Source organism: Leucopleurus acutus (assembly GCF_964270905.1).
Source record: "Leucopleurus acutus genome assembly, chromosome: 4".
NCBI classification, from domain to species: domain Eukaryota; kingdom Metazoa; phylum Chordata; class Mammalia; order Artiodactyla; family Delphinidae; genus Leucopleurus; species Leucopleurus acutus.
Genome location: NC_139146.1, coordinates 2,398,325 through 2,416,507, shown reverse-complemented (window position 1 = coordinate 2,416,507; position 18,183 = coordinate 2,398,325). Strand labels below are relative to the sequence as shown.

Below are 18,183 nucleotides of genomic sequence, written 5' to 3'. Positions count from 1 at the left end.
CTCCTGTCTCAGGACCTTTGCATGTGCTGCTTCCTCTGGCCCAGGATTCTGGGCCCTTTGGGCATCTCAGATCTCGTGCCCACAGTGTCTTGCCTGGCTGGTGCAACCCACTACCCTCCACTCACCCTGGCATTGGGGCTCCTCCCTTCCCCTGGCTTCCTTCAGAGGAAGTCTCCAGTTCTCCCCGCCTAGAAAACACAGCTGAGGGAGAGCTGCAGTCAGGCGGGCGGCCTCCTTGAAGCAAAATGATAGCCAGGGGTTTTCCCAAATAGCCTGTCTTAAGTTCTAGCGTCCGCTGCCGTGGGACAGCCCAAGGCGCCCGGACCCAAGCCCCACTTGCCTGGGGGAGGGTCTGAGACGGGTCTGGCTGGGCACAGCTCCTGCTCTGGAGAAGGTCTCGTCTGGATCCCCGTCCTGACTGCCCAGGCCGTGGGGCCAGACCCTCCCTGTGGGGTCACAGGCTCCCTTCTCCTCTGAGCAGCTGGGATGCTGGCTTGGGGGCCCCCAGCCCTGAAGCCACAGCATCCACAAAGCTGGGTCGGGGGTCACGGCCTGGGGGCGGGGAAGGCTGAGCTGGCGGCAGCGGGACAGGCAGTGTGGGCCGGGGTCTTTTTGGAAACATGTTTATTGCCAATGAGGAGGGAACGGCAGGAGGCACGATGTCCCCAGGGGTGGTCTCAGGAGGGATTCACGGGCCGCTTGGGGGGCCGAATCCGGTCGCTGATCCAGTCCACGTAACGGGTCACGCGGGTGTAGACGCCGGGCTTGTTGAACTGCCCGCAGCCGTCACCCCAGCTGATGATGCCGTACAGGTAGGCCACGCCGTTCTTCTCGCAGGCTAGCGGCCCACCTGAGTCCCCCTGCGCAGAGCGGCCGGTCAGAGCCTGGGGCCCGGCTCAGGAGGCTCACGGCTCAGCTCCTCGACACCCATGAAACAGTCCACCACCCCCTCACCCCAGGCTCCCTCGCCCCAACCCGGAACATGCCTCCAGAGGGGTCAGCCCTCGAGGTGGGCTTCCCGAGAGCTTGGGCACAGATGACATGGGTATTCCAAGTAAGGGGGCTGCCCCCCTTCCCCCAACCGCATAGGCAGGGCGCCCTCCCAGTAGTGGGCTGCTGCGGCCCCCTCTCGCCTCCACAACCAGCAGAGCCCTCCTCCATCTGGGTCCCCCCTCCACCCACCATGTGCACCAGGCGGCCCCGCGCTCCAGCAGACCTGGCAAACCCCTATTCACCCCCTGGGACAAGTGCCAGCGCCCCTTCCTCCATGAAGCCACCCCTGACTTCCCCCAGGGCGCTTGCTGTACCACGCAGTTGAGTGCCGAGCTCCCCCCCCCCCCTTTGCCACTTGTGAGTTGTGTGACCTGGGAAGAGTGAGCAGACCTCTCTGGGCCTCAGTCTCCCCACCTATAAAAGTGGGGAGTAAAGCAGCTTCTCCAACTCAGCACTGATGTGCAGACCCGAAGAGCCCTTGAGAAACGGGACACTGGGATCGGCCGATCGCTCGAGCCCATTTGGGAGGACTCTGGGTGAAAAGGGGTTTGGCCTTCGACGTCACGTGGACAGCCCTGCCCTTGGCTGGACAGCTGGCCCGAGCCTGGGCTTTGGGAGCCGGCCCCTCCCGGGCCTCAATCCCCGCCCCCTGTGAGCAGGGACCCCACTCCTGGCCCCCGGGCCTCCAGCAAGAGTGAGCGCCCATCCTGGGGGTGCTCCCGGGGCGGCCGTCCCGGCTCACCTGGCAGGCGTCAGACCTGCAGTCGAAGTAGCCGGCGCAGAGCATGTTGGGGCTGACGTCGGCCCCGTACACCTCCGGGCTGCTGCATTTGTGGTCGGCGACCAGGGGGACCAGGGCCTCCCGCAGCAAGCTGGAGTAGCCACTCACATCTGACGGCCGACAGGGGGCACTCAGCCCGGGCGAGGCTTGTGGGGCCGGGCCGCTGCTCCCGGGGGGCACGACGCTGGCCCCTCGCGCCCACCCCACTCACTCTCATCCTGGTGGCCCCAGCCCGCTATCTGGCACTTGTGCCCAGCGGGGAAGGTGCTGCCGGGCTCAGGCAGGCAGATGGGCTGGACAAACTGGGAGCGGACAGCACAGCGCTCCCCCTTCTTCTCCAGCCGGATCAGAACTGGACGGGAGAGAGGCAGGGGGTCAGCCTGCGGCATGGGGCTGATGGGCCGAAGGTGGCTGCTGGGTCACACGGGGTCCAGCCCCACCGGGCAGAGGGGCTGCGGCCTGGGAGGCCCAGGAGGCGACAGGAGGGCCAGCAAGGCTGGGCAGCCAGGGTTTCCTCCAGCCGCGCCGAGGCCACTCGGCCACACCAGCTGCTCTCGCTGCCCTCCCCCCGCCCTTCCCCGCTCTGTCTCTCCTTCCCCTCCCCCTCCCTCCCACCCGTCCCCTGAGTGTCTGAGGACCCTCCCCTGCCTGGCACCCACTCCCAGCCTCTCTCCTGGCTCTGGCCCTGGGTGTGCACAGAGCACACAGCACCGGTCCCGAGCCTCACCGAGGTCATGGTCACTGGGGTTGAACACTGAGTACAGGGGGTACGGGATGTACTTCTCTATGCCGAACGTCTGCGTCACGGCCGTCGTGCGGTTGAAGAAGTGTTGGCCGAGCACCACAGAGACACTTTCCCTGGGGGGGCTGTGCAGTGGGAGCTGGTGGCAGCATGACTCTCGGGCCCCTGAGGTCAGCTCGCCCCCTACCCACGGGGACAGAGCATCCGGTAGACGATCCCAGGAGGGTGACGCTGTGCAGGGCCCCCGCCCCCACCAGGCCCTGGGAAAGACCTGAGCAGGGGCTGGGGTGTGGGCCGTAGTGCAGTAGGGAGTGGGGAGCTAGGGCCACAGCCCCCGTCCTGGCAGCACCGCCTCTGAGGCAGCGGCATGAATGACCCTGGGGGGCCTTGTGCAGGTCTAGGTGGGGTCTGCGCTGACATGCACCCACGTTGCTGCGGATCCCAGCTCTGGGCACCGGTTCTGCCCCATGCCCCTGCTACAGGGGCAGGCCTCCTGTGAAGTCACCCGTGGGGCCAGGAGCCTGAGTACTCCCCTCACCCCCCGCACCTGCGCACGAATGCCCTGTCCCACCCACCTCCTCCAGCCCTGCTTGGCCCAGGCCAGGGACCAGGGTGCTGGGGTCCAGCCCACAGGGGATGGGCCCCTCCATCCAGCTTGGCCCTCCCCAGCCCCTCCCTGGACGTGAGCAGAGGATGCCTGCTCCCCTTCTCCAGCCTCTTAACCACCCCCATCCCAGCCATACTGGGGAGGCCTCAGGGGTCCTGTTTCACAGGTCGCACAGCGGTCAGCACAGGGCAGGACGTATGCCCACTGCCCCCCACCCCTACGCTGTAGTCCCTGGGGTGACTGATGGGGACTCACCGTCGGACTCTCACGCTGCCAAGCCCCCAGACCCCGCTCACGTCCCACTCCCTGGGATGCCACTGTCAGGCCCGTTCCCTCCCACTGAACCCCCCCCCCCCCAGAGAGAGCACCCACTCCCCACGGCAGAGCCTTGCTCGCGGGGGACGGGCTGACCTTTCTTGCTCTGAGCTCGCTGTCCCCCACCCTGGGGTGTGGTAGTGGGCCTCGCACCCCTGACCCTTCCCCCAGCCGCCAGCCCCAGCCGGCCCTCCGCTCCGGTAGCCCGCCGAGTGGGCGGGGCCTCGGCCTCCCTGCGCCCCACGGTGCCACCAGCTCGGTCTGGGGCGGGGGAGCGGGGCCGGAAGGGGCGGGCCCTGCGAGGCACGGGCCACACCCACCACCCTGCCGCGCACGCGCTGGCCGCCCCGCCCCGCCCCTCCCTGAGCGGGGAGACCTGGAGCTCCCGGGGTGAGGACCAGGGCTGCGCGGCCACACGGGCAGGGACAGGGACAGGGACAGCACCCCGGGGCAGGAATGGGGCGGGTCTCGGCAGTCTCCATGCCCAGCACTGGGCTGAGCGCTGAGTCCCACCTGAGTCAGAGGGGCAACGGGGAACGGAGGGACCAAAGGACGGGGTTTACACGGGTAGGTGGCGGAACGTGGGGACACATGGGTGATGGTTAGGACAGGCGGGTGGGTGCGTAGATGGGTAGCGGGTAGAGAGTGGATGATGGGTGTATGGCCGGGTTGGGGAGCGGAGGCCTAGATAGCGGTGGGTGGAGAGGTGGATGGCTTGAGGGATGGCACAGGGGTCGTGGACACTGGGGCCAGAACCGCTCACCTGTTGGAGAAGCAGTGGGCGGCAGACACCACCCAGCAGGTATGGACAAGGCTCCCGGCACAGAAGCTGTTCCCGATGTAGATGGCGGCCAGCCAGGGGTGGGAGCCGGGCAGCGAGGACGAGCCACCGATGATGCGTGGCCGTAGGAAGCTCCTCTTCTTGTGCCTCTTGCCACAGGTCTGGCGTCCGGCTGGTCCAGCTGCCGCGGGCCCAGGCAGGCTCAGCAGGGCCTCGGTGGGCGGGGGCTGAATCCTGGCAAGGGATCCTGGGAACACAGGTTACCCGCTCACACACCCCGGGTCCCTTCTGCACACCCCAGGCCAGAGAGGGTACTGGCTGCGTCCACCATCCTCAGGTCCCCCGTGGTTCACCTGCCTCCTGACCCAGCCTAGGCAGTTCGTCTGAAAGAGGGTCCCCAGCTCTGCCCCTGTGGGCACATGACTTACTCTGAGCCTCAGTTTCCTCATCTGCAGGATGGTGAGAACCGCACCCAGTCACAAGGCTTTGTGGGAACCAGGGTGGCCTGGCACACCTGGCAGGTATTCATGTCCTTCCCAGCAGCCTGGGACCCCAGAGCCAACTCGGGATGGTCAGAGAGGCCTGGAGCACGGGGCCAGGGGGCGGGCTGGCCTCATGGAGCAGCCCACTGCCAGGGTCTGACTCCAGGGTACTCACATTATCCACGTGCACCCACACTTCCCTGTCTCTGGGGACCGTCCTGGCACAGTGCAGCCCGGCTGGACCACCCAGAGGACCCGGTGACCAGCTCGCCTGCTCTGACCTCTGGTGTCAACCCGCTGCGTGGCCTTGGACCAGCCCTGCTCTGGTGAGCCTCAGTTTCCCCATCTCTCTGATGGGGCCGTGGTCCTCCGGAGAGAGGAGGCCTGGCATGCGGGTGGAGTGGGTTGGGCCACGGCGAAACCACGGTGATCTCAGCGGGGGCGGGGCCAGTGCTGCCCCCACCCTGCTGCTTCCCACCCAGCCACTAGCTGCGCGCACCGCAGGCTGCCAGGCGGCAGTACTCCCAGGAGAGCGCGCTGTCCTTCACCACGTAGCACCAGGGCCTCTCGTCCTTGTCCGGGTTCCTGGGGTGCAGGGAGAAGCAGGTGGGCAGGGGAGTCAGTCACGGCTCCTCAGTGACGGGTGGGAGGAGAGAGCTGGGGTGTGGCTCCTGGCATTCTGCCCACCCCCACCCCACAGCCTTTGGCCCCTTCTGCAGGTGGTTCCGATCCCTGGCCCTGGGCTCCTCTCGCCACAAAGCCTCCCAAGCCGAGGGGTCAGGACCCAGGGACAGGCCCTGCCCGCCCGGTGCTGACCGGCAGTAGGCGTGGGGCCCCAGGCCGAGGAGGGCCGCGGCGCCCACAGAGTCCACGTGCAGCTCCTGGTAGAGCAGGTCGGAGTTCCAGGCCAGGCAGCTGAGGCCCGAGGCCGCCGTGCTGGCCACGCCTCGGTACTCGGTGCCACTCCCCACAAAGCAGGACTGGGCCGGCACTGCGGGCGGCACGGTGCGTGGTGAGCCTGGGCCCCAGGACGCGGGGCCACGCAGCTCTGAAGTCGAGCGACTCACCAATGTTGCAGAGCCGCCCGGCGTGGTCTGGGGGGCAGGCGCATACAGTGGTCCCGGTGGCCACGATCAGGTGACAGGTGCCCCCATTCAAGCAGGGGCTGCTCAGACAAGCTGGGGGTAGGGCTCAGAAGCTGGGCCTCGAGGGGCAGGGGCAGGGCCTGGTTCCCACCCAGTGCCCGTCTCTGGGTGGCCCTGGACGAGCCCCTTCCCCGGGTGGGAGGCCCAGCGATATGGCCCGCCCCACCCCCCGTACCTGTGTGGCGGGTGCCCTGGCACCGGACCTGGCCCCCCGCACACTCGCACTGTTCCACTTGGCCCCGGTGCACGCGGGCCCAGCGATCGCCCACCTCCAGGTACTCGTAGCGGCTCTCGTCAAAGCATTTCCCTGGGGGCAGCACAGTGAGCCGCTGCTCCCCGCGCGTGCGCCTGGCGGCCCCCTGCCCTGCAGCCCCCACCCTGCTCACCCGTGCCGCAGTCCTTGCCAGTGAAGGCCACGGGGCAGGTGCAGTGGTACGACTCGGGGTCCTGGGTGCTGGAGCATGAGCCCCCGTTGAGGCAGGGGCCAGAGGCACATGGGTCCAGGGCAGCTGGGCACACGCAGCAGGGAGGGGTGTGTCTGAGAGCCCAGCTGGGCCTCGTGACTCCCTCCCCACGCCGTGACTCTCGCCACCTTAAAGATGCCCCTCCTGAGTTCCGTGGTGTGTACGTGCCCTGGGAGTGAGCGCAGGCCTTCTCCCTCCTCACCACATCCTCTGCCCAGCTCTCAGACCCTGGGCAAGTGGGCCTCTGGCTCTGCATCCAGCACCCTGAAAGCCCGACCCCCATCAGGCAGCGCAGTCCTTTCCCGTGTGCCCTGGGACCCTTGTAAGCGGGGCTGCCAGCACCACACCCTGCGGACCCCTTGGGCCCCCTCCACGTCCAGGGCTGTTCCTGTGCAGCCGCAGGGCCCAGCCTGACCACCAGGGAGCGCTATGACCCCCGGCAATGGCCAAAACAGTTATGTGGCCCCCCGAGAGGGCAGGACCTGCGGGGCAGGGTGTTCCCCACTCCCCACTCCCCACTCCTGCAGGCCCCGAGGCCTGCAGTGGGGTTAACCCCGAAGCCCCCTCCTGCACGCCAGGCAGGACCCCAGCCCCAGGTCAGCTCTGACGCCCCTCAAGCTCACCGCCACCACCGGCCCAGCCCCCTCCTAGCTTGCACTCGGGCCCAGACCCCCGGCACCCACCTGGGCCCTCCCGGGGAGTGGAAGCCTGCACACAGTAGCCCCAGGCCCTGTCCCGGTCATAGTTGTGAGTCGTGGCACACCTGGGGGTGACACATGCGGTGACGTGGGGGTCCCAGGCCAGAGACCCGCCCACCGTAACCCCAACTCACGCAGGGACCCACGCTGACCACTCTGGGGCTTTCTCCCATGCACTCCCTCATTCATTCATTCACTACATCTGCTGTGTGCCAGGCTCAGTGTGGAGTAGGGAGGGCAGGGAGCGGAAGCGTCTGCAGGGCGGGCACGGGGCATAGGGACTGGGACCCACCACTTCCTGTGGGCGCTTCCCTCTGTAGTGCAGGAGTGGACCATGCGGCCGCCGTAGCGGAAGGGGAACCTGCAGGGCTGCCCGGCCTCGGTGAGCACTGCCAGAGGAGACACGGGGGTCAAGGGCTCCCGCGCTGGTCACCTCCCAGCCCCCATCACATACCCCACTCCCTAAGTGCTGCTGTGTTCCTCCAGACCCCCCATCTAGGTGTAGCCTGCCACCTCCAAGAAGCCTTCCTGACCCACCTGTGCCCCCAGGGCTGCTATTGGAGGGGGCTGCCCTGGGCAGGTGGGTAAGCCCTCCATCATGGGGTCCCTCTGCCCTGGGTGCTGTCGCTGTGGCTGGGGTCCTGGGGGTCACCGAGGTTACGGGGATCGCGGGGGTCCTGGGGGTCACCGAGGTTACGGGGATCGCAGGAGTCCCAGGGGTCACCGTGGCGTTACATTCTGGGGGTTCCGTTGGGTTCTAGGAAGAGCCGAGAGGCCTGTGATGGGGTCGGTGTGGGATGGACCCCGCTCACACTCAGGCCCTGACTCAGTTTCCATATTGGGGCCCTGAGGTCTTGGAGTAGGGACCAGGGGACACTGGCTCTCCCACGGCCTCAGCTGGACCCTGTCCCCTCCCCTCCCACCGAGTCCAAGGAGTCAGGCTGAGCTGGCTCAGGGTCTGCCAGGCTGGCACCACTGCCCTCCAGGCTCGAACCCTGGGGGTCTGTTCTGGGGGACGGACGAGAGCCGCTGCGAGGCCTTCAGCGGCCCCCCCCCCCGCCCCCACCTCAAACACATGGACCCAGCAGAGGCCCAGAGAGGCGAACAGTCTCCATGCCCCTGGGTGGGGGCCAGCAGGTTGGATCCCCAGGCCCCCCGTCCCCCAGGCCAGCCCAGCACGCCCACCTCACCCCCGGAAGGCTGGCCGTTGCCACGCTGGGCCCTTCACCCACCCCACACCCTGCCCTGGCCTCAGCCCCAGGACCCAGAGTGGGCACGGAGAGCCCATGATCACAGTGCAGTGGGGTCAGTGCTCACCCTGCCAGCCTGGGGCTGAGCCCCTCGAGGCACCAGCAGCAGCAGCAGCAGCAGCAGCAGGAGCAGGGACAGCCCAAGCTGGGGGCAGGGGCTGGGGACCCAGGCCCAGCGCCCCATGGCTCCTCCTGGGCTGGCGTGAGGAGCAGCAGGAGGCGGGAGCAGAGTGGCCAGGGCAGGTGGGGGTCAAGGCCGCCTGGAAATGATTAACCCTGGCTGCCTCCCGTGCCAGGCCCACACGTCCCCCATGTCTGCTGCCCAGCTCACCCTGCCTGAGCCAGCCGGCCTCTCTGGCCTCAGCCATGCTGGTCCTGGACCTGACAATGTCCTCGAGTCTCAGCTACGACACCTCCTCCAGGAAGTCTTCCAGGATGACACGGCAGGAAGGGGCCTGGACCCCCACAGCCCCAGCTTCCGGCCCCTACCTGGCCACAGGGTTGGCCACTGTCTATTTGTGAGCTATACTAACCAGAGCACCTACACATGCTGAGCCCTTTTGAGGGCCCAGGCCTGGAGCATGGGATGTGGCCCCTGGCCAGCAACAGGCCAGGCACAGAGAGGAGGGTGTGTGCACCACTGCACACAATGCCCCCTGGGACAGGGACCTCTGCCACCCTTCTCTACAGCACTTCTGCCTGTGGCTCCCAGGATGAGCCTGGGGTGGGGCCTCCGGGGGGAGGGGGAGTGGAGCGGAGGAGGTGGGCAATACCAGAGCCCCTGCCTGCTGTCCTAGCTCCCCGCCCCCACTGCTCCTGGACCCACTGGGGCACCCCCTCAGGAAGCCCTCTCGCCCCTGGGCTTCCCCTCGTAGCCGGGACCACCCGTGCCATCCCGCCTCTGTCCTGGGCTGCCCTCCTTCCCATCCCAAGCCCCGGCCAGGCACCAGGGCCACAGAGACCTGGCTTGGGGTCCTGCCCAGGTCTGTGAACGGACGCTGGGGTGTCGCCCCCCAGACACGGCCACAGTTGTCGCCCCAGCTGGCCCCTGGTTCGTGACTGCAGCTGCAGGCAGAGCTGCCACGGGAATCTCTTCTGCAATTTGAGGGGCCGCGGAGGCGGCGGGGGTGGTGGTGGTGGGTGGCCCGGTCCCCATGAGTCAGCTCAGCTGCCTGCATGGGGCGGAGAGAAGGGCTGGCCTGGGGATGGGCCTGGCACTGCAGCTGTCTCACTGTGCACCCCCAAATCGCACTCTCTCTGGGCCCCCGTTTTCCCCTCTGTGCAGACGGAGCGAGAGCAGAAACCGAGTGGGTACCCAGCTTGGCACGCGGTGGGTGCCGGGCCCTCTCTTCCACGCGGGCACCCCCAGCTCAGAGCACAGCTCCCTGGGAGGACCCAGAGCAGCCCCAGCGGCCAGGGCGCGCTCAGGCCTAGGGCCCTTCTGACAAACCTGACATGCATCTCGGAGGAGGGAGGTGTGCCGGGGGCCCCTCAGCTGCTCAGCGCCGGGGTTCCGCCGAGGCACCTGGGCTGATGGTGCCGTCTCTATCTGCCCTGCCCACCCAGTGTCACACGGCAGCCCTGCCCACTGGCCTGGCCTGCTACCCCGTCCCCTCCCGGCTCGCTCAAGCCTCAGGACCCCTGCACAGGCTGACACTCTTTCCCAGGCCTTCTGGGCAGGGCAGTCAGGCTTCCCCTGAGGTGGTCCCTCCAGAGACAGGCCCTGCCAGACCACCTCCCTAAATGAGGCCAAGGGCGGGGGATTGGGTCAGAGTGGCCTGAAGGGTCCCCAGGCCAAGCTCTGCCCCCACCGGCGGCCACCCCAAGAGGAGACCCTGCACCGAGCTGCACGAGGCGCTGTGACGTGGACAAGACCAGGGCCCTGGACGGGGCAGGACCACGTCCCACTGCCCACAGGCTAAGCCTCGTGCCCCGCGAGGCCAGCCTTATTTCCCTGCTCACCTCCGACCTCACCCCCGAGAGCCGGTTCTCCCCAGCCCCCTGCCGATACACGCACAGGGCCACGGGAACAACGGCTCCCTGAGGGCAGGGTCCGGGGCCCAGGACCAGGCACGAGGCCGACGATCTGGTCCTCAAAGACGCTTTATTGCGGGAAGGCTGGACGCCGAGCGGGAGCTGGGGCGGGGGCCAGGGAGCCCTGAGCCAACGCTGGCGAGTGTCCGGGGCCAGGACCCTCCCCGCCCTCTGCTGGTTCGGCCCCCAGGGGTGGCTGAGGAGGCCCGTCCGAGGCCCTCGAGATAGGCTCAGCAGCTCCCTCGGGATCTCTGCTCTCCACGTGTGTGTCCAGGCAGGCGGCTGGGACGCCGGGACGGGAGGGAGGGCCGGCCAGCTGGGTCGGGTGCGCGGGCGGCAGCCTCAGACGAAGGTGGCGTGGTGTGGGCCGGCCTTGGGCTTGGCAGGTCCCCCCAGGACGGGGCTCAGGCCGGGGCGGTCTGATGTCAGCGTCCCGCCGGCCCGTGATCTCCGGGGGCCCGTCCACACCCCCGGGATGCTGCTGCCCGGCCCAGGCACTGAGCCAGCCACACGGTCCACGTCGACGATCGTGCTGACTGGGAGGCCTCGGCTGCCTCGGGCCCCACCTCCTGCCGCGGGGAGAAGAGAGAGTCTGTCACCCGTCTGCCCACCCTGGGCTGGAGACCCCACCCCACCCTCCTGGCACAGATGGTGGCAAGGGGCTCCTGAGACCCCCACGTGCATCCCAGGGGCAGGCGACTTCTGACCTGGGGCCCCCAGGCCTGGCGCAGGGAGCCCTCTGCAGTGGGGAGGGTCCCAGGCCGAGGGAGCTGCAGGCTGCAGGGAAGCAAGCTGGGGGAGGGGGTCTGGGGGCGCAGGGCCCAGGTTCCGTGTGGTGGGACCGGCGCGGCCCCTCATCTGTCACGGGTACACCCTGCACCCTGTCCTCACCCGGCGCAGCCAGGACAGTGGGGACGGCCCACCCACTAGGGTGCTGTCCGCCCAGCTGGGGCCCCCTCTGGGGAGAAGCCCGGCACCCGAGCCCCTGCAGCTCCCCACTGACGCCCTGGGGGCATCAGGGGCACCCGCCCCCAGACGACACCGCGCTGCCCCTCGCCAGGGTGGGAGGGGGGAGGGGTGCGTGGCTGTGTGTGGGTTTGCGTCACGGGAAGGAGCACGTGGTGCCCCTCGGTGGGCGCTGAGATGGCGGAGGAGCTGGGGCGGGGGGGGGGGGGGGCGGTCCCAGGGCCCCTCAGCAGGATGCAGCCGCCCCTGGGGTGGGGGGTGGCCGAGGAGGGCCACATGGGGGACGGTCTCGTGGGAACCCTCCCAGCCACCTCCGCTGCGCCTCTCAGACACCCCCACAGCGCGTCCCGCACCCCACTGCGGCTCAGGTTCAGGGCCGGGCCTCCACTCCTCCTCGGGGGGCTGTCCGCAGCCAAGGGGCCGTCAGGGAGGGGCTCCAGGGGGAGGCATGCTGCTGGGCTGAGGGAGGACCAAGCACTGGGTGTGGGTTGCCCCAGATGGGGCTGGACCCTCAGGGCACTCTGGGTCTCCATCCACAGAGCTCACTGCCCAGCGTCTCTGAGGGCTGCGGCTCCCAGTGGGGCAGGGGCCTGAGCCCCACCGCCGATGCCCCCCAGGGCCCTCGCGACCTGGCCACGCAGTTGTCCACCTGCCCGTCGACCCGGGCCTACCTCTTCAGCCACACAAACTCTGAGTCCTTCACGCTCTCCTACCCCATCAGCAACACCCCAAGCCGAGTGCCCCTTCCTCCACCCTACCCTGCCGCCTGCCCCCTTCCAGGCTGCTCAGTGGTCAGCCAGGCCTCTGTCTTCAAGTCCCCACCTAGGCCCCAGGAGTTCCAGGCTGCCTGAAACCGCCTTGGAAGCTTTTCGATCCCGGGCTGGGCAGCCACACTTCCCTGCCAACCACCCCAGCAGGCTGTCACCGCGCTGTCACCCTGGCTGGCCCCGGGGGTGGGCCCTGGGGGACAGAGGTGCAGTCCCCAGGAACCAGGTCGCTGCGGGCAGGGCACAGGGCGCTCAGCAGGCGCCCTCAGCCTCGGCTCCCTCCACCGAGCCCCCCCAGGGCTCACCCCAGGGCCAGGGGTCAGGCAGAGCCCCAGGCCCTGGTGTGGCCAGGTGTAGCGGGGAGGCTAGCATGCCTGTGGGGTGCTCTCAGTGAGCCTGGGAGCCAGGGACCCTCAGGTGCCTGGGGTGCAGGGGGAGTCCCAGCCCCAGGTTCCCAGTGGACAGGCTGGAGGAGTCCAGGCGCAGGGACACAGGGTCCTGCTCTGGTGACCGCCCCTCCCGGGCCTTGCCGGTGGAGGCGAAGACTCTGCTCCCTGCGTGGGTCCGAGGCCTACGTGCGGGAGTGGGGACGGCCGTGGGGGTCAGGAGCCTCGCCTCCCCTTGCAGGAGCTGCTCGGTGGCCCCCAGAACCCCCGGGGCAGGTCCGAGCCTGTGCGAGGGCCTTGCGTCCTCTCTAACAGAGGCGGCAGAAGGGGCCTTTCCTGGGGCCTGTGGGACCCACCCCTCCCCTGCTTGTTGGCGGCTTCCCAGGGCCAGCAGATGATGGGGTGGGGCTGGTCTGCGCTCGGATGGGGGCTGTGCAGAGAGGCAGGGCTTTGCTCCCCAACCGTTTGTCCCCATCTGGGGCATTTGTCTGGAGCATTAAGAGGCCCGTGACCCCACGCAGGTTGAGGGGCACGGCCCTTTCGTGTCCAGCCCCGTTTGGACCCCCCAGGAGGACAGAGGCCGGCGAGGGGGAGGGGCCTCAGCCACGGCCTCTCTGACGCCTGGGCAGCTCGGGTGCGCTCAGGATGCGGAGGGCCGCCTGCCTCTGTGGACGGGAAGCTCGTCCCCGGGCCAGGGACGGGCGTGTCACAGGGAGGGTGGCTGCAGTCCAGGCCCTTCCTGCCTGCCCGCCCAGACTCGCTCTCCTGAGGAAGTGGCAGCCCCAGGCCTGTGACTCAGTGTCAGGGGCCCAGCCCCGCGCGGCGGGCGGGCGTCACGGCCTCCGTGCCAGGGCCTGCCCGGGGTGGCTGCCCTCCCAGCTTCCCGAGGCTCCCCTTGGCTCTCCTGGCGGGGGCAGCAGCACGGGGGACCCTGCAGGGCTCAGGGGCCACCGCTTCCGAAGGGAGCCGGGTCTGCCCTGTTCATGAGGGTCGCCCCCTGGACCTCTGTCCCACGTCCCTCGGACACGCGCACGCGGGGCCGGAGCCAGCGCCGCATCCCCCCCGCCCCTCAGGCTGCCCTGCTGACCCCTCGTCTCCCCAGGGACCACGGGCCCTGCCCCCCGGCTGATTCCGACTCTGCACAGTCAGGCCCTCCCGCCGGGCGCCCTGCTGGAGCCTCGTGGCAATCGGGAGCCCAAGAGCCCCTCCCGAGAGCCCACCTACCAGCCCCTTGCCAGCGGCCAGGTCTGCTCTGGCCCTCAAGGCTCCATATCGGGAGAAGGTGCAGGTCGAGTCAGGACCCTCCTCCTGGGGCCGGCGGGTGCAGGGCTGCACGGGCGGAGCCAGGGCGGTGGGTGCAGCCTGACCCCTTGGCCATCTCCAGTTCTCCCTGGGTGCTGAATCAAAGCTCCTCATTCAGCAGATCTGTACTAAGCATCTAATGGGTGCCAGGACTCCCGCTCATGGCAGCACAGGGTAAAAGGGGGGGGACAGTGACCGGGCAGTCACGGGGCCATACCGAGTGCAGGCGTGCAGACGGGCGGAGCCTGGGGAGGGGACGTGGGCAGCGGCTGCAGCAGTGCTGGCCCCAGGTCAGGGTGTGGGAGGTCACGCTGCCAGCCACTGGCGGCCCGTGGCTTCCACTCTGAGAGACCCAGGGGCCGGGTGGAGCAGACCAGCCGCAGGGAACATGGGGGAGACGTACGGAGAAGGGGACACGAGGAGGATGGGCGTGCGAGGGGAGACCCGGGGCCGTCGGCCTGAGCAGCCAGGAGGATGCAGCTGTCGCAACCCGTGCTGGGGTCTGGGGAGGGGTGCTGGGCCAGCTGGGTCAGCCCTGGGAAGCCCGTGGAGGCCTGTGGAGTGGGCCGGGGGCAGGCAGAAGCCCCCAGACATCTAGCAGGACTCAGGTCCATGCTAGCCAGGGCAAGGCCGGAGCCCCAGAACATGCTCCGCTGGAAGGGGGGTTCTGGAGAGAGCCCTGGCAGAGGGCTGCCTTCGCCGGGACCCCCGGCACCAACGTGACCCCGAGAAGGCCAGGCAGCCCCCCACATGCACATCACGGTTTGCGCTGGGGAGGCTGGCCCATCCTCCTGGAAGGCAGGTGTGCGTGGTGGAGGTGTCCCCCAGCTGCCCAGACAGAAGGGCCAGGGCTCTGCTGGAGAGAGGGGACATCTGAAGGGACAAGTGCAAACTTGGCAGTGGTGGGGCGGCGGTGCAGGTTCAAGAGGCTGGGGCCCGGGCTGGGGAGATCCGCACGGCTGTCCCGGGAGGCCCTGACGCCCCAGGGGACGGGCAGCTGGATCCCCACTGTGGCTGCTGTCCCGTGCACAGCTGCACTTCCCCTACTGTCCCCAGCCCAGGGCTTCCGCCTCACCTGGGACTGAGCAGGTGTGACACGCCGAGACTGGCTGGGGGTCCAGGCTGGGGGCAGAGCGGGGGGTGGCTGACCACTGAGCAGCCAGGTGCAGAGGGGCTCCTGGGACTCAGGGCCAAAGCAAGGTCACGTGGTCTGGCTGCCTTCACTGCCAAGGTGAACGGTGTGGCCCTTAGCTGGGCTTGTGGCCTCTGGTTAACGCTCCAGCCCCGTTCCCATGGAAACCAACTTACTAGGCTACGGCGACCCCTGGCAAGCGGGACAGCTCCACGCACCTGCTGGGAAGCGAGCTGAGGGCTCCTGACCCCACTCTGGTAACTGGACGTGCCTCTGGGGACCCTGGACACTGGCACGAGGCCCCCAAGTCGGCGGCTTCTGCCCCGTCCAGTGAGCAGCACCTCTTTGCGCTGAGGCCCCGGGACCCCGGGCCAGAACTGGTGGCGAGGGCTCCTAGGGAGGGGCGGGTGGCCCTGCTGGCAGCCGCGCTCCTGCAGGAGCGGGATGGGAGAGGCCCGGCCAGGACCCTGACCCAGGCGCCCAACACCAGCACGGCCAGGCGGCAGTGGGAGGGAGGGAAAGCCTGCCCAGTGCCTGGCTGAGGGGCTGCGGTCACCCACTGGACAGAGGGAGGGCCCGGGAAGGGCACCAGACACCTCCAGGGACAGCAGGTCCCACAAGGTCAAGCCCTGCACCTGGGGTTCCCGTGTCCATCTGAGTGCTCAGCCGGGGGCCAAGGTGAGGACCCGCCCAGCCCAAGGACACCTGGGGGCCGGGGGAGGGGGACTGCTGGGCCGGGGCCGCCCGCCCGCCCGCCCGCCCACCGGTCAGCCCTGAAGACAGCTCCTCTCTCTCCCTGGGAAGAAGGTGCCCTTTGGGGGCGACTCCCACGCCCTCTCCACGTCTGCCTATGTGGACGCGGGGTCTTCGCCTGCTGGGTGAGCGAGCCCTGAGGCTGGCTCCGCCCTCTGCAGGGCCGTGGACGCCGACCTCGGAACCTGACGCTCGCGCTGCTGGGACAGAGGACTCACACCGCCACCCAGCTGGTCCTCCCCGGGACGGGAAATGCCCACCAACGCCCACCAATGCCCAGAGTTTTGCTGGAAACCAAACAGGTAACAGTGGGGAAGGTGGCCCGGATTAGGACCAAATCCACGGCAGGCTACACTGGAAGGCTGCGTCCCGCAGCGGAGGCTCCGTGCCTGGGCCACACGGCCGTTCAAAGACCTCCATCCCTCGGCCGCGTCGGGCACTCACAGGCCTCCCCGTACAAGGGTGCTGGGGACCAAGGGCCAGGGTGCAGGCGCAGCAGGGCTCTGAGGGGACCCTCCGCACATGGGGACGCGTTGCGGGCAGCCCCCGACCTGCCCCGGGCTGCACGGCCCAGACGTGGCCCCGGCTCCCCGCCCCAGGGTCCGGCGGCATCGGCACGCTGTGTCTTTCGCCCTGAACGGAGGGGCCACGGTGGCCACCACCTAGGAAACAGCTCACGGCAGCTAGAATCAGCAGGAGGTGTGGATGAGACCTGCCCTCTGGGCCCCAAGGATACAGCTCAGCGCCGGGTCCAGACGCGCGCTGGCCCAAGGGTATCTGTGGCGCCCTACGCTGGCGGGGGAACCTCGGGTCCGGTTCCGCGTCACAAAGGTGGACGCAAGGTTCACAGGACGAGCAGAGGATCCGTCCGGCGAGCCCAAGGTGGAGGCCGTCCCACCGAGGGCCTCGCAGGGCGAACGGGCACCGCACAGGAGGAGCGGAGGCCCTTCCCAGCTCCAGGCGGACGCGGCTGATCACAGACCCTCACGGCCCCCCCTGCCGTCCTCCCTGCTCAGGACACCCACGGAGCCAAGCATCCAGGGTCTCCACCTGGGCTCCTACTCATCAGGGACGACCAGTGCACGGGGGGCACCAACGGCGACACACCCCGGATATGCAAGAACTCGCCGGTCACACTGCCCACGCTGCCGGGCCACAGGTGGGAAGGCCGAGCCCCGCACTGGGTAAGCCACGTGGGCCCAACGCCCCAAGCCCGGAATGTGGAGCTGGAGAAGCCTGGCGGGAGCTCGGAGAAAACGGCTGGACAGCAGGCAGCCAGCGAGCCGGGCTCCGGGTTTACGGGGAGCGAGTCGGAGGGATCCGGCCCGGCCGGCTCACCCACCACCACCGGGCACCCCACCCGGCCCCCAACCCCGGAACTCTCAGGGAGGGGAGAGCTGTGGCCCCAAGCGCTCCATGCCAGCCCCTCGCGGTGTCCCCACTGTCACACCCAGCCTCCCGGTGGAGCTCGTTACTGCCGCCCTTACACAGCTGTGTCCGCGGGTGTGCATGAGGCGCTCAAGAACGTCTGGTGAGCGAAGGTCTGCTTTCAAAAGCCAGTACGTTAAAGTAAACCCAATGAATTCCATTAAAATGTGCAATGTTTTCCCGGGTTAAAATACACCTGTAGTTTTCTAAAGAGGAAACAGATGTTCAAGTGAGAAAGGAAAGCGCTTTAAACCAGTCCAGTGAGGAGATGCAGAGTTTATTTCTCCTGGAAGAGCACAGACTCAGAACACAGGCGAGACTACACACAGGTGTCTACGGGGAGAGCAGAGGGCAAGTCGGATCGAGGCGCAGGAGACATGCAAGGAAGGCCGCGGCTTCTCCCGGCTTCACGTCCGCGGGCTGTCTCCGTGGGGAGGGCGCCGGGAGCCCGGCCCGCAGAGCCAGTACCCCACGGGTACAGAGCCGCCCTGGGTCCCCACGGAGATGCGGCTGCAGGTCCGACAGGACCCAGTCCTGGGGCAGGACTCAGACCAGAGGGGGCCTCCCGCCACCCCCAACAGCAGCCACAGCTAGTGTCTGCCCACCACAGAGCCCACCAGAGAGGACGGCGGCACCCAGGGGCTCCACGGGCACATGCCTGCGCGGACAAGGCTCCTCCCTACACCTCGGGGCCGGGCACACAGGCCGTGGCCCCAGTGCGGGGCGGGAGCCGCTCTCCCGGGAGGCCGGGGGCCTCGCTTCACCTGCTATTAACACTCACGCGGCTAAGGAGCAGCTCCACCACCAGCCCTGCTCACCTTGACACGCTCATGCCTCCGTTTGGGGGGCCGCCTGTGACCACCCAGGGCCAGGGAACCCCATGCGGATCCCGGCGCCCAGCACGCAGGCCTCCACCTGCTGTCTGACCGATGGGCGGAGGGTGAACACCCTCCCTGCAGGGTCAGCGCAGCCGTCCTGCTCTAAATCACACGGGCTTCACCCAGTTGCTCAAGACAAACACTGTTGTTTTCAGCCTTGAGATTAAAATACTAAAACTGCTAGCTATCCAGATTGTAATAAAACACATACATTTTGCAGAAATTCCCAGGGCCTTGCTTGGTGGCATTACTGCCGGGGACCCAGGGAAAGACGGCGGG

At 68.4% G+C, this 18,183-nt stretch overlaps 2 protein-coding genes across 3 annotated transcripts in view; both read right to left on the bottom strand.

Annotated features, from left to right (window-relative positions):
• Window positions 1-559: 559 nt before the first annotated feature.
• Window positions 560-8,484, bottom strand: HGFAC (HGF activator). Its single transcript, XM_082838966.1, has 14 exons — window positions 8,326-8,484; window positions 7,546-7,765; window positions 7,301-7,397; window positions 6,994-7,073; window positions 6,233-6,355; window positions 6,022-6,153; window positions 5,769-5,879; window positions 5,518-5,692; window positions 5,201-5,286; window positions 4,202-4,466; window positions 2,502-2,641; window positions 1,986-2,126; window positions 1,736-1,884; window positions 560-860 (listed from the first exon to the last, which is right to left on the bottom strand). Exons 1-14 carry the CDS (start codon window positions 8,440-8,442, stop codon window positions 678-680), a joined length of 2,019 nt encoding a protein of 672 aa, XP_082695092.1. The 5' UTR covers window positions 8,443-8,484; the 3' UTR covers window positions 560-677.
• Window positions 8,485-10,634: 2,150 nt separating this feature from the next.
• RGS12 (regulator of G protein signaling 12) overlaps window positions 10,635-18,183 on the bottom strand; it is a gene marked incomplete at both ends in the record, with an annotated part of 90,709 nt that continues 83,160 nt past the window's right edge. For both annotated transcript variants that reach the window (XM_082837970.1, XM_082837971.1), the window contains one exon: window positions 10,635-10,861. In XM_082837970.1, coding sequence (XP_082694096.1) covers window positions 10,635-10,861 — 227 coding nt within the window. The remainder of the gene's footprint in view (window positions 10,862-18,183) is intronic.